Source organism: Clinocottus analis, unplaced genomic scaffold (assembly GCF_023055335.1).
Source record: "Clinocottus analis isolate CAN_PGR_092001 unplaced genomic scaffold, fCliAna1.0.p SCAF_9, whole genome shotgun sequence".
Lineage (NCBI taxonomy): Eukaryota > Metazoa > Chordata > Actinopteri > Perciformes > Cottidae > Clinocottus > Clinocottus analis.
The window spans coordinates 10,708,379-10,722,196 of NW_027176251.1; the positions used below are offsets into that span (position 1 = coordinate 10,708,379).

General features: G+C 38.5%; 3 protein-coding genes and 1 long non-coding RNA gene across 6 annotated transcripts in view; 1 reads left to right on the forward strand and 3 right to left on the reverse strand.

The window, feature by feature from the left end:
* Positions 1 to 3,637: 3,637 nt before the first annotated feature.
* On the forward strand, positions 3,638 to 5,876 carry lim2.5 (lens intrinsic membrane protein 2.5). 2 transcript variants are annotated; one of them, XM_068570171.1, is made up of 4 exons: positions 3,638 to 3,815; positions 4,909 to 5,058; positions 5,311 to 5,445; positions 5,815 to 5,876. In XM_068570171.1, the coding sequence occupies exons 1-4, from the start codon at positions 3,638 to 3,640 to the stop codon at positions 5,874 to 5,876; spliced, it is 525 nt and encodes a 174-aa protein (XP_068426272.1). The 2 variants fall into 2 exon arrangements, with proteins under 2 accessions (XP_068426272.1, XP_068426271.1); XM_068570170.1 differs by having other exon boundaries at positions 3,641 to 3,853; positions 4,890 to 5,058.
* si:ch211-231m23.4 (free fatty acid receptor 2) lies at positions 5,726 to 7,904 on the reverse strand. Of its 2 annotated transcripts, XM_068570169.1 has the most exons (3): positions 7,870 to 7,904; positions 7,680 to 7,746; positions 5,726 to 7,106 (listed from the first exon to the last, which is right to left on the reverse strand). In XM_068570169.1, exon 3 carries the CDS (start codon positions 7,100 to 7,102, stop codon positions 6,173 to 6,175), a length of 930 nt encoding a protein of 309 aa, XP_068426270.1. In that variant the 5' UTR covers positions 7,103 to 7,106; positions 7,680 to 7,746; positions 7,870 to 7,904; the 3' UTR covers positions 5,726 to 6,172. The 2 variants fall into 2 exon arrangements, with proteins under 2 accessions (XP_068426270.1, XP_068426269.1); XM_068570168.1 differs by having other exon boundaries at positions 7,680 to 7,898.
* A 661-nt stretch (positions 7,905 to 8,565) lies between these two features.
* On the reverse strand, positions 8,566 to 8,911 carry LOC137780885 (uncharacterized). The gene is made up of 2 exons (XR_011077183.1): positions 8,850 to 8,911; positions 8,566 to 8,770 (listed from the first exon to the last, which is right to left on the reverse strand). It is a non-coding gene; the product is annotated as an uncharacterized lncRNA (long non-coding RNA).
* A 2,765-nt stretch (positions 8,912 to 11,676) lies between these two features.
* Positions 11,677 to 13,818, reverse strand: part of LOC137781170 (sialic acid-binding Ig-like lectin 5) — a 7,127-nt gene continuing 4,985 nt past the window's right edge. The window contains 1 exon segment of the mRNA XM_068569760.1: positions 11,677 to 12,041. Coding sequence (XP_068425861.1) covers positions 11,677 to 12,041 — 365 coding nt within the window.

Genomic DNA, 13,818 nt, shown 5'->3' on the forward strand with positions numbered 1-13,818 from the left:
CTCAAATGGATTTTCACAGTGCACATCAGTCAGCAGTGCAGAGTGTAACTCCTCACTACGCGAGTTTACATGATTGTATGTGGTGCTCATCGCCTGTTTCCACATTCAAATACAGATCCAAATGGTTGTACTTCCCCCGATGATTCCTCATGCGGAGGTGTTTTTACTCACCTAGGGACTGCAGATCTTTCTATCCAGCTGTTACCTAACAGTAGTCAGGTTTAATCTTTTGGCAGCATCATATTGGAGATTAGATGGACGAACCTGTGTCCAAAATCCCATTATACCTCCGTCAGCCTTGAATAAATCATGAGCCGAATGTCCAAACAATGCCTTCTGGTCCTAAATCATAATCAGTCATGAATGCTCCCAACTGAGTGATGCTCTTTTACAAACCCATGCCAAGCCCACGTTTTACAAGGCACGAGTAATAAGTTAACTACCTGACACCACGTTAAAAGAGAGCTTCCATCTTAATTGCTTTCAAGCTTGGTGCACTTCATGGTGATTGCTGATGGAGGTCAGTAAAGGTCAGACTGCGCTATTAATAACTATATACTGCTATTGTGGATTCTGTTACTGTTTTTATTACTGTTTTACTTACTTACTGTTTTTACTGGATTGACTTGCTTTATGCAAATGTTTTATTTTATTAAAAAACAACTGTTAAACAGGGCGGTTCAAAATAAAATGATAAAGTACACATTTCAGGTAAACAAGGGTCTCGCTGCCTTTGCAACTGCAGCTGCTGTTACTTTACCTGCGATTGAGGAAATGAATTACGAGAACGAGAGACGTTATCGAACTGAATTCTTCTTTAGGCTACACCAGGCTCCCAATAATTGTACACGCTAACAAAACATATACAGGAAAGTAAAAAATATGTTTTTAAATGAGGAAACCGGATCACCTGGAACACCCCCTTTAAAACATAAATGAAAGTAAAAGAAAAAAGTTTTCAATTGGGTACTCCGGTGATCCAGTTTCCTCCCTGAAACCATATTATTTTTTAGTTGAATTCATAAAGTTCTTGGGTTTAAACCGGGTAATCCGGTTTGCTCCCTCAAAAAAGGATTCCTTTAAATGTATTTTCAGTGTCAGTTTCAAAGTATTTCTATTTTAATATGTCTCTCCTTATCATGTTCTGTCAGAATTTGTTAAAAAAAATATTTGAAAAAAAGTATATATATATATATATATATATATATATAATCCTGAAATCCTGTAATTTCCTCACTATCTTATAACTGATTGGACATTTGAATTCAAACACCACAGTGTACATCTGTTTCTCTTTGTCTTGCCTCAAACCTTTCCGTCTGTGTGCACAGTGGTTGAGTTAGATTTACCGTAGACGATCTGTGCACCCGAACAGATGATGCGAAATTAATATAATTATAATTCATTCACCATATTTGAGCTCAGCTGTGTTGTAAAATTCTTTGTGTGGAGAGCACTGTGGTAAATGACGAGCTGATAACATTAAAGAAAAAGCTGAAGTGTTCACCAGAGTTGTCTTGTGTACTAACCACATAAGTATACAAGTGTTAATGCAGACTAAAAACCCCAAGAGGCAGTTTAAAGACGGTGCTGATTTTGTTTGAGTCAAAATCCATATGCATCCATAATAAAGATTTACAATATTTGTGTTTCATGCAGGTCGCTATAAATGTTTATCACATTGTCAAATAAACTACATGACTTACAAAAATCCTTTATGTAGTTAATTACAAAAGATGGAATCACTGCTCAAGAGTTCTCTGAGTATTAAGACCGATCGTTTGACATGTAATTAGTCGTGCTGGTATCACTTGAATAACCTTCAATAATCCGGTCATTGTGGCAGCTGTGTCTGTTTTGACAAGTGTGCAAGCCGTGTAGATGATGTTGACGCGTGTAAAATACTTTGAAGTGTTGATTCTAATATTATGAATACGATCTGTGAGCCATTTGGAGTATATGTGTATCACGCAGTATTGGGCAGCTTTTGAGTAGCAGTGTTTCCATGTCGTCATTACATATTCAGAGTGAACAGGTTAAACGCTGCATGCAGTCTGTCATTTTTCTAAGCAGCTCTTTGGTCATGTGTCTGTTCTAAGCGTGTGTGTGTGTCCATGAACACAACCCAGCCGCCCTGAAAGAAAGTGTGCGCTTCAGCATGTTCCATTGACCACAGCAGTACTGCAAGCCTTTGCACATCCACAGTTCCAGAACGTCTAATAGAACAACAGACATGGACTGTGGCATAGCGGCCTCCTATCCCAGACCATCCCCCATCTCCATCCAACACCATCACCCCTCCCCTCTCTCTGGACCCCCACCCCCACACCTCCCAAAAAAATACTCCCATGTGTGAAAGAGTCACGTGGCTTTTGGCCCGGCCGCTCAAGTGCATTTGTTCTGTGCCGATTGTTTTAAAGGATTTTGCCTCCATCAACAAAAAAGTGGAGGGGATAACTTTTTGGAATTCAGCCTAGGGCTTCCTCTTTGACGTTTCGCTCACTCCTGGCTTGCACTCTCTCTCACTCTTTCCCTGAGGAAAGGTTGATACTTAAAGAGGGTTGATTTATCCTGAGGAATTCAGGTAAGATGATGCTGGGTGCTTCTGATAATTGCAGATGCCACTTAAATGGAAAGAATGTGGAGTAAATATAAAAAAGTAGAAATGTGTATCATGGCGTGTTAAGTGAGTATATGTCTCACCGGTGGGCCTAGAGGTCCTTTAGCAAGTCATTCTGTATGAATAGATTTGTTGTTTTGTTCAAAATCTGTAATATTACAACATTATCCCTGGGATTCTTTTTTACTTACTTCATGATTTATTTTTCAGGATCATATGCCAAATTTGAGACAAATTTGAGATCTAACTGACTCCTTATATGTGATAAATGTTGTTCAGACCCTTCACCTAGTCGAGACACGTGTCCGACATGCTGGTTTCTTTGGTTAGGTTCATATCAGTGTGTTTCCATTATGGCTATTTGCAGGCAGTGCAGCTACATACACCAGAGTCTCGCTTGTTTATATAGAATATCTTTGAGGTGTAAAAATGATCCCATGTGTTTTTGTGTCATTGTTCTTATTAAAACAATCCTTTTCAGTATTCAATACATTTGTACCAACCATCAGTTATGTGTGTGTCGACTGTGCTGTTGGTGGGATATGTTAAGGTTTCAGATTTTATGTGATTGGACTAGGAAATTAACATACCTGACTTGTTTAGCTGCAGTAGTGAGTATACAAAACCATGTTTTGAGAGAGAGAGAGAGAGAGAGAGAGAGAGAGAGAGAGAGAGAGAGAGAGAGAGAGAGAGAGAGAGAAAGAGAGAGAGAGAAAGAGAGAGAGATCGCACATGTTGCCATGAGCTGATTGTATTGTTGGTATGATTACCAAATGCGTATATATATATACATATATGTATATATATATATACATATATATATATATATATATATATATATATATATATATATATATATATATATATATATATATATATATATATATGAATATATTTTCCTAATTAGACCCTGAAATCATTGTGCCCGAACTGTAGCTAAAAAATGACTTTGCTGACTCCCGTCTTCTTCTCTTTTTGCACAGTGCATCAGCCTCAACCGCTGTCACAGTGTCACTCATGATGCACAGCTTCATGGGAGGGGGCCTATTTTGTGCCATTGTGGGAAACATCCTGTTGGTGGTCTCCACAGCCACAGACTACTGGATGCAGTACCGTCTGTCTGGCAGCTTTGCCCATCAGGGCCTGTGGAGGTACTGCATGTCTGGCAAATGCTACATGCAGACCGACAGCATTGGTAAGTGGGACATATCCTATTTGGACACCTACATGTGGGTCTCTCTCTGAGGCACAGCAACTCTCACCACAGTCTAGGTTTACGTGTCTGACTACACTGGTGATTATAACGACTGCCGTTATTTGGTGCAATAACAATAATTAATTTTCTAGAGAGGTATTGATATAAATGGAATATTACATGTTTTTTTGAGACTATATCCTCCTAAAAATAAAAAAAATTGTATGCTAAAATTAGCTAATTATAGCACTACTTATAAACCAAAGTGTTATGCACTTAACATTTTGGCATGCTGAATAAAAAGCCAGGGGATCACCAAAATCATGAGGATACATTTTAGTGAAACCAATAATTTATATGGAAAGAAAACTAGCTGATATTTTGCACACCAAAGTTCTACACTGATCAACTGACTGATCAACTGACAAATTAAAAGTGTATTATAAAAGTACCCCACTAAAAACAAAAACACCTTCTTAAAGTAGAATATATAGTACTTCATTGTGTCAACCTGTAAGTAGTATTTATTTTAACAAAATCTAGCAGCTTGTCGAGATGTAAACAAGCCTACCAACTCAGGATAGTGGTGGGTAGTTTCACCACATTATACATGGAAAAGAAGTTCAAATGAAATAAAAAAAACAACATAAAATCACACAAAATCACACAAAAGCAAATAATCAAAGATCCAGGAAACGCTAAAAATAAATACATTTACTCCAGAGTTGACTGTACGTTTTCCTTTATATGTACAGTATAGCTTCACTGTTTTTTGATCGCTTGGCTTCAAACAGCATGACACTGTTAATGATGGCAGGTATGTGAGACCAGCAGTGCACGTTTCAAGTTCAAGGCAAAAATTATGTGGAAAAAAATTCCAGTTCCAGTTTCAGGAGTCTATGGAAATTCCCAGAAATAGATAGATTTTTGGTCAATTTTAAAATTATATACTTTTTGATATGAAACAGTTTATATCAAATGAAAGGTTATCAAAAGGTTTTTGGTAAGAAACAAGTCATATCAAAAGAAAGGTTTATATATTTGTTACTTATCATCCTGCACATACATTTATAGTCTGTTTACTCCTCCACAGCCTACTGGAATGCCACTCGAGCTTTCATGATCCTTTCTGCCATGTCATGCTTTGCTGGCATCATCGCAGGAATCCTTTCCTTTGCCCACTTCTCGGCCTTTGAGAGGTTCAACCGCTCATTTGCTGCCGGGATCATGTTCTTTGTTTCAAGTGAGTAATGTGTACAGTACATTCAGATTAATTCTGACAATACAACCAAATTGTGTCCTATTCATTTTGTTTTTTACTTCACATCTGCCATACATGACGTTTTATATTTGGCAAATTTTCATATAATGTAAATTTCAGGCAAATACTAGTAGCTTTATAGCAGGTGCACCTGGTGACTTCCAACTAACATGATCTTTATGATCACAGATATTTGTTTTTCTAATATGTATCCCTCTCTGCCCACCATGCCAGCTCTCTTTGTTCTGCTTGCAATGGCCATTTACACTGGAGTGACTGTGAACTTCCTGGGCAAGCGCTTTGGTGACTGGCGCTTCTCTTGGTCCTACATACTAGGCTGGGTGGCCCTGCTCATGAACTTCTTTGCAGGTTTGTTAAGTAAAAGAGTGCCGTAGAGTTCAGTGTAACTTCCTTCTGACAGTAAGCAAAGCAGTTGTGAATATTATGCACAGATATTGCAGACCAAGGAAAACAATTAGTATACCAAATGTGTGAATAGTTCTGTCAAAATAAAAAAAAAATCATGGAATCATCAATATAATGCTGTCCCAGGAACACTTTAATTTTCTTAAAATTTCATGTACAGAAATTCCTCAGGGTACATCTCATCTGATCTCAAAAAGCCCACTATACATTCTTAATCCGACATTTATTCACACCATTAACTTGTACTTGATGTGTCTGTGTACTGTATAAATTGCCTGTGTGTGAATTCAATTCCTGTGTCTTGTTTTGCAGGTATATTCTACATGTGTGCCTACAGAATGCATGAGTGTAGAAGAGTGGCTGGCCCACGCTAAAGTAAACAAGGGATGACTTGTCAAGGGTGCAAAGGACGTTAATTCCAATTGAAAAATAGAAATTTACTGTAACATAATAAAATCTGGAATTTTGCAAACGCACCAAACATGTCTTATTGTTTTTGTTATAAAGTTGTCTGTGATTGTTTGGTATGGAAATCAACTCAGCCCTTTTGAGCAGGATTAGATCCTCAACTAAATATTTTGTGGCCAAGTAGCCAACAAAATCGAGACGTGCGACTTTTCCTGGTAAGTAACTGAACTGCACAATATCACACGTTCTGATCATTAGACATTTAGCCAGTGCTTGCAGGCTGCCTTTCTATTCCTGAAACAGTGAGTACATGCTTCCTGAATATTGACTTTTTACTTGTGCAGCGAAAAGAAGAGGAGGAGAAGTAGAAGATGACGGGGTCAATACAGGTGTTGAAGGTGCAAAGCAGCAATGTGTAGTGCCTCCATGTCGGGCTCTCACCCTGGAAGTAACCCAGGACATGAGAGAAGTTGTATGGCAGCATACAAATGAGAAACACAGCTAGAGTCCCCAAGGCCATGCCTGTAGCTTTCTGCTTCCGCATCAGGGATATCCTTGGGCGGCTGTATAAGATCATAATGCAGCGCGAGTAGCAGAAAACACAAATTAGAAGAGGTACAAAGCAGAGCACAAAGAAAAACTCCAAACGTACAGGGAGGAGGATCTCCAACTGCTTCTCAGAGAAGTTCTCATAACAGAAACTGGAGTTTTTGCTGGCAAGTGACGGGTGGTGCTCGATGATGAAAGTGATGATGCAGTGTGCTGCTGAAATTAGCCAAATAGCAGCACTGACGACTATCGTGTAGACAGGTTTGAGCAGCCGATGATAGGTGACAGGGTAAGCTACCCCAATGTAGCGAACCACGCTGACCGCCATCAGCAGCAGGGAGCTGGTGTAGATTGTGCAGAAGAACGTGAAGCTGGTGATGGAGCACAGTACGAATGACAAATGCCATTTCATGCCTGACGCGGCCTCGTGCATCTTGAGAGGCAGGGTGATCAAAAAGAGCAGGTCCGAGATGGTCAGGTTGAGCAGCAGGATGTCTGTCGGAAGCGGCCTGGAGTGGATCTTAACGCTGAACGCGTAGAGAGCCAGGAGGTTGGCAGGCAGGCCGATGAGGAATGAAATGATGTAAACTGAGAGAATGACCTCACTCCTCACCACTGACTCCAGTGTCTCCACTGACTCCATTGCCCTAAACCAAAGGCAGTAAACAAACAGCAATCAACATTTATAAAATAACAGAGACACGTGGTTAAAATCTAGAAATCATTTTTATACAGGTGGCAATAATGATGAATCAGTAAAGTCTGATTTGGTCCAAATAAGAAACATTTAACTTGTTTCTGATAAGGAATGAACAGAGATTATGATTAGTGTTTTAATTACCTCATAAGCGTAGTATGTGCCACTCACCTAAATGTAAACCATATAAAGCCCCACCACCAAAAAACACAACACATTGATTGAGAGATATTAACTGGCACATAGTACTGTCAGTAAATAACAGTCACGAGACGGCAATTAAATGATCAAATTATTAAACATTTCTCAATGTATCTGACTTAAAATAAGTGAAATCTGTATCTTTAGATTTCTCTCAGACATCTTGCAGATCATTGCAATACCTTGTGTGTTTGCAAGCCAGTGAGTTTTAATAAAGTGAGTTAGGAAATGTCTTTTCATGACTCCGATCACAGCACAAACAACACTAGGTGTGGAGTTTCAAAGGCAATGTTAGGTTTGATAAATCAATAGATTTACTTACCTACAAGTAGAAGTTAAGTCTCAAGAAAAAAAGAGAGGAGTTGATAACTTGTGAGTTCAAAGATGAGCTGATGTGAAGTGTCACAAGACAGCGTGTCATATACAACCCGACTAGGACAAACTGCTCTCCCCTTATACTGAACAGTGTGCAGACACACATTTGTTAATATTAACTAAAATGCAAAACTCACGCTCATGTTGACTTAATAGGGGCTTATTGGTAAAGTATTTTCTCCCAATAAATCCAGTGTGACATCATGGCTAGAAATAAATCTGAGAATCTTTATAGCAACAGAACGTAGAACAGTAGACCTGTAGTCCTACCCGATAACAGATCTGGTTTCTGTTGCTTGGGAACAGTTTGAATATTAATTTCCTCTTCTCACCTTGTTTACATTAACATCAGTTTTCACCACAGCGGAAATAAACATGGACCCTGTTATGTTTCAAAGTGCCAAAGGGCTGTGTATGTAAGTCTGTTTACAGGTCAATAGGAATTTAAGGTTAATTTCTGAATATATATATATATATATATATATATATATATATATATATATATATATATATATATATATATATATATATATATATATATATATCAAGTTAAATGTTTTAACTATATAAAGAAAATGTATGCAGCACATAAATGTGTCACCAATCAGTTGTTTTTTTTCAATGCGCCTTCGTGGGGTCCGGACCCCACTGTGAGAGAGCGGCAGCAGATTCCCTGTGATCAGCAGTTTACTTTATATAGTTAGCTGTGTTGCAATCCACACTCTGTGGGGAGCCAGAAGTTTTATTAATTCTCAGTGCATCAGAAATACAACCACAGAACAAAAATCTTGAAAGATTGAAAAATGCAACGCAGTATGTCAGTACAAAACAGCTGTGAACCACGACATGTTTTATTTATCATTAGTCACATTGACCGCACGTTGACTGTTGCTGTATTTTGCCTTCTCTTTCGGGGGCTGCGACGTAGCTCTGCTCTAACCCATCACATATCCATTGTCATAAACACAGGAAAGTCTGTCCACCTCAGGGTCAATCTCGCGTCTGCGTGGTCCTGATTGTGCGTTCTCATCCTGTGATCTGATAACAAAATTAAAATGAATACATAGAGACCAAGTTATCTACTGATGTATGTTGAGAATAAATGTGTTGTATTTACCGTTCAAAATTGGTGTATGTTTGGTCTTGTTGTACATCATCGTCTGATGAACTTTGGGGCCTTAAAAAAAAGGAAAACGCAAAAATGTGAATTTTAATTCAGAAAATTTGAAATGAATCATTATTAAGTAAAAAATTCCCTTAAAAGGACACGAGTGTTGCGAACAAAGCCCGATGGTGGCGGCCTTAGGGTAATAAAATAGCAATAAAAAAGATTATATAGCAGTGCAGGCATTATGTTTGACAAAGAGAGAAGTCTACCAACCTGTTTCCAGAATGTTTTCTGGAAATAAACATTGCATAACCAAACAGCAAACCAATCCCTGGGAGCAGTAAAGCTAACAGCAGCAAATATAAAGGGGCTGTAAATGGAAAATAGCTGTATTAGTAAATATGACCGGGTCTGCTTTTTGATGTATAGTTTATGGAAACAGCAACAGTAACTTACATGTGTTTGAGAAGTCTACAGACAGCTGCTTGGTGTCGCTTCCCAGGGAGTTTGTGGCTGTGCAAGATATGTTAGATTGGCTCTGAGCTGGGCTGTATACATGTATTTCCCCGGAGACCACATTTGCTGAAACAATGCTGAAGGAGGATGAAAGAGTGTCATTTCCATCAATGGTCCAGTATATGGAGGCTTTCGGGGAGGCCTCAGCCTGGCAGACACACTGCAGAGTTTCCCCTGTCAGCTGGCAGGAGGACTCAGGCAGGATTAATGGGGCAACTAGAAAGATGGAAATGATTTCATCAGCATTCAAACCTATCTTAGATATACTGCATGCAGTGGTGGAATATAGCTAATGTGTACTTGTACTTTACTCGAGTATTTCCATTTTAGGAAATAAAGTAATGCAAATGTTGTTCAGTTTTAACACATTAATGCATCACTTAATATAATCATAATATATATATTATTTTTAAGTTGGCCTTTCTGCACAATGAGTATACATTTGATACTTTACGTATATTTTGATATAATTCTTTAGTATTTTTTTAACGAAGAAATATTTTGAAAGCAGGAGTTTTACTTGAAACAGAGTATTTGTACACTGTAGGAGTTCCCTCCTCTTAGATAAGGTAACTTAAGGTAATTTATTTGATCACATCACATTGTTTACTTTAAGAAGTGTAAATGACCCTTAATGATTCCTAAAGGCACTGCATGAGTTGACGGTTCTCATCAATTTCCAGTTATTTATTAGAAGAGAAAATGATCAAAAAAGTGATCAAATAATCAATGCATAATCAACGTACATAAATAACGAAGGATTTTTAAAAAAAATTTAAATGGAGGGTGTGGGGGTGGACTTTGGAACAGAAGAGAGGAAGGTTACATTGTCATGATTTTCAAACATTCAGGTGGTATTAAATGTCCACACCACGGGCCATTCCTACATACTAGTGGTAGTTCTGCTTCTTTAATACTCCAGCCCCAAGCCATGTTTTGGGACCAGCTAAACCAAACAAAGTGAGTGTACAGCATTGCTCGGTCTGTTTAAAAATATGTTTATGAGGACAATAATGTAAATTACAAGAGCAAAAACTGCATACTGTCCTTTTTCCTTTGCATTACTTATCTTATAAGTGCAACTTGTTAAGCGTTACATTATGCTGGTGATGTTACTCAGTAGCCAGCAGAGCATCTGTTTGGTGTGAATGTTTATCTCTGTATTCCCAAATTAAGATTATATAGTCAGTAAATTCTGGCAAAATAGAGTAAATAGAATGTAGTTCTGTTTTACATTGAACATCCAGATCTACCCAGTCGGACTTCCCTGGGCCGATGTCGTTGTAAGCGATGCAGGAAATAGAGGTATCTCTTGTGATGTGGTCGAAGGGCCTTGTTCTCTCAGTTGAAGTTATTTCCTTGATCCAACCCATCTGTCTTCTCAGCCATATGTAGGTGTGTGGTTGTGGGTTACAGTCCGCAGCACACTCCATGGTGACGCCGCCTCCCTCCACTATCGGTTCCTTCATCAGTATCAGGGTCACAGTGACAGGTTTGTCTGTGGATATAGGAAATTATACCATAGAATGAAATAGTAAGAAAATGTACTTCTGTCATTCATTGTATTTTGAACGTGTAAACAACTGTATCACTTACATAAAATGTTAAGTGTTATTTGTTGACTTTCGGTGGTCAAGGTTCTGAACTGCGCAGAACACCACATTTTGCTGTTGTGCATTTCATACGTTGCCAGACCATGAAGTGTCTTTGTGTACAACCATTGGCCCAGTACGTCCTCACTGAAGGCCATTGAAGTGGAGTTTTTGAGAAAGGGACTTGTGTTCCAATGAAGGAATGGAGGTGAGAAAGGGCACGAGTACTTAACGCTGCAGTTAGCCTGGAACATGTCCCCATCCACAATGTGCTTCTGAATGGAGATTATGGGAGCTTTTCTCTCTGGAAGTCAAAGAAGAGTGATAACAGAAAGAAATCGTGGACATATTGAAACTTTTTATTTTTAGTTTAGCAACCGTGTGAATTAAACGTACTAAATAAGGTGAACTGGCAGCTTGTTAAAGGGAAATGTTTAGGATCAGTAGCTGTGTAACTCTCAAGTGTAGTCAGCAAATTAATAATGTGGAAATGAATGTTCACGAACAAAAGGCTCATAATGGCAATACAACTGGTGTGTAAATGGTTTTGCTGCATGTGGCTGAAGTGCAGTGAATTGGTTTTCCTGGATGCTGTAAACAGTTATGAGTTTGAAAGAATTGCCGTTTTTTTCACGGTAGTCTTTATTCGTACATTATATAATTTTTTATACATGAACCTTGCAGGTGAATTCTGGCTTTACGGCTTTGATTTTCTAAATTCTAAATGCTTACTTACCGACAAAGATAGTTACTGTTTGAAGATGGAATTTCTGCGCTGGTTTCGAGTCTGGGTTGATCCAAACATAAATAATAAGGTTGTTGTCTCTTCTCTCTACATTAGTGATCGTCAGCGAGCAGTTTCCCTCTGCAGCTTCACCCTGTACTGCGGTGCGTCCTTTGAACTGGTCTTCCACTTTAGTTGGGTTGCGCTTGTCGTACACCACAGGATAATGCACGCTGTGGTACTGGTACCAGGCGACCCGAGAATGAGATTGTGTCTGACATGGCACCACGACGCAGCTCCCCTCCACAGCGGTAACTGTTGTGGGCACAGTGATGCTCCAGCTTCTCACCCGCTGCAGCACTGACATGCCTGAGTGGGGCGAGAGGGGGAGGAAAGGTCGAGAGGGGACGTACAGAGGACAGCATTAGTCATGGTTGCTCTGTTTTGTGATGCTATTTTTGAAGACCAATGAGAAACTTAAATAGGTGACACGTCTGAATGTCCTCTCGCACAGAAAGATGTTACTGTTCGAGCCGATTAACCACAAAGCTGAGTGTGATGCAATATTTAGATCTGTACAGTCTATTCAAGTGACATGGAAAAAAAAAAAGACTTTTCAGAAACAAAGTTAGCTCTTAGCTCTTACAAACCACATTGGATGCCAAAGACACTTTTTCACAACCCATTTTCTTCTTAATACATGTACAGTACATACCTCAACTTATTTTTCATATGCATTGCAAATAGTGTTTATGTATGGCAATGCTTTTCACAATATCAGGAAATCTGTAAATACTTTTTATTGATTAACATATATTATCCTGCAGTGTACAATTACATGGTTACACATTTCTGACTTTTTGTTTCAGCTAGTAGTATAAATCTACTCAAAAGAAAAGGTACTAAAACAGTGTTCTAATAATAATCTTAGTAAAAATGAAGAGTCAGTACTTTCTATATTTATTTGTTTTGTCTAAGTCAAACTTTCAGAAATTAAGTATTTGGAGATGAGTCTAATATTTGAAATATTAGCTTATACAAAATGTTACAAATGAAACAAAAAACACATCAAGCAAAAATATTACCAGTCAACAAGCTGAGCAGTCGAAGCAGATGAGCAGTCCTCATGAAGACAGTAGTCTGTACACAGTTTAGTAAGTCACCTTTGGTCCTCCTTGATTTTAGAAACACAAGCAAATGTGACTCAAATGAGATTATTATCATTTTGTGTCTTTTTTGCACATGAGTATGTCAAAACACTGAGCCGATGTTGATGGCCAGTCAAAAATGTGTTATAGAGGTCACTGCAAATCATAGTCATTTGTTGACACTTAAAGGCCTCAAGCACATTTAGCTAATCAGTGACAGTTTTCTTTTTGAGAATTTGACAAAAAGTCGCCAGATTCATATCTTGACACAAACGCTTACCTTGCCAGATGCGCTGCTGCGTGAATGCGTCTGCAATGGAAAACTGATGAGTTACTGTGCACAAGTCTACCTTTTTATCAGACCCCTAATCCCCTCGACGCCCCCTCTGAGCTCAACAAGGAAACTTGTTGAGCTCATTCAAAGCAGTCGGCCTGAACGGTGAGACGCCTGAAAGAGAGGCTCTCTTCTCCGGTTTCTAAGATCGGGAAGACACTTCACACCACTTACACAGTAGCAAGGGAAAGATTTCAAATGTGCATTATATACAACATTGAAGCTTTATTGAAACGTTCGGCTTGAAAGAATACGTACATGACATGGTCCTAAAAGAAGAATGTCGACCGCGACTTTAACTAAAATAGGTATGACTGCACTCTGCTTGGGCGGAAAAAGCGACAGCTTCTTCAGTTTGAACAACAAATAAAAGTCAACAATATCACATGAAACAAAATGCCACACTGTTAAATAAATATGCCCTTCAGTTTACACATGCCAACATTATTATGTGAATTAAACATTCAGGTGAATATACAGTGTTTTACATTATCATACATTCACACAGTAGAAACTGGGAAAACAGTTCATTATTAATATGATTATCTTTGTTATTATGCACTCTAATGCGCTCAAAATATCTTTAGGAAAAAGTCGTAATCTTAAAAACCCCATGAACTTAAAAACAAAGGAACATAATACAATAATCAAAATGTCTGTCAGA

Excerpts from the sequence above, each read along its gene's own strand:
- lim2.5 (XM_068570170.1), top strand. The coding sequence starts at position 3,641 with ATGCACAGCTTCATGGGAGGGGGCCTATTTTGTGCCATTGTGGGAAAC. Across the intron at positions 3,854-4,889 it reads ATTTGGACACCTACATGTGG|TCTGTTTACTCCTCCACAGC; the intron begins GTCTCTCTCTGA and ends ATACATTTATAG. Across the intron at positions 5,446-5,814 it reads GCTCATGAACTTCTTTGCAG|GTATATTCTACATGTGTGCC; the intron begins GTTTGTTAAGTA and ends CTTGTTTTGCAG.
- si:ch211-231m23.4 (XM_068570169.1), bottom strand. The coding sequence starts at position 7,102 with ATGGAGTCAGTGGAGACACTGGAGTCAGTGGTGAGGAGTGAGGTCATT.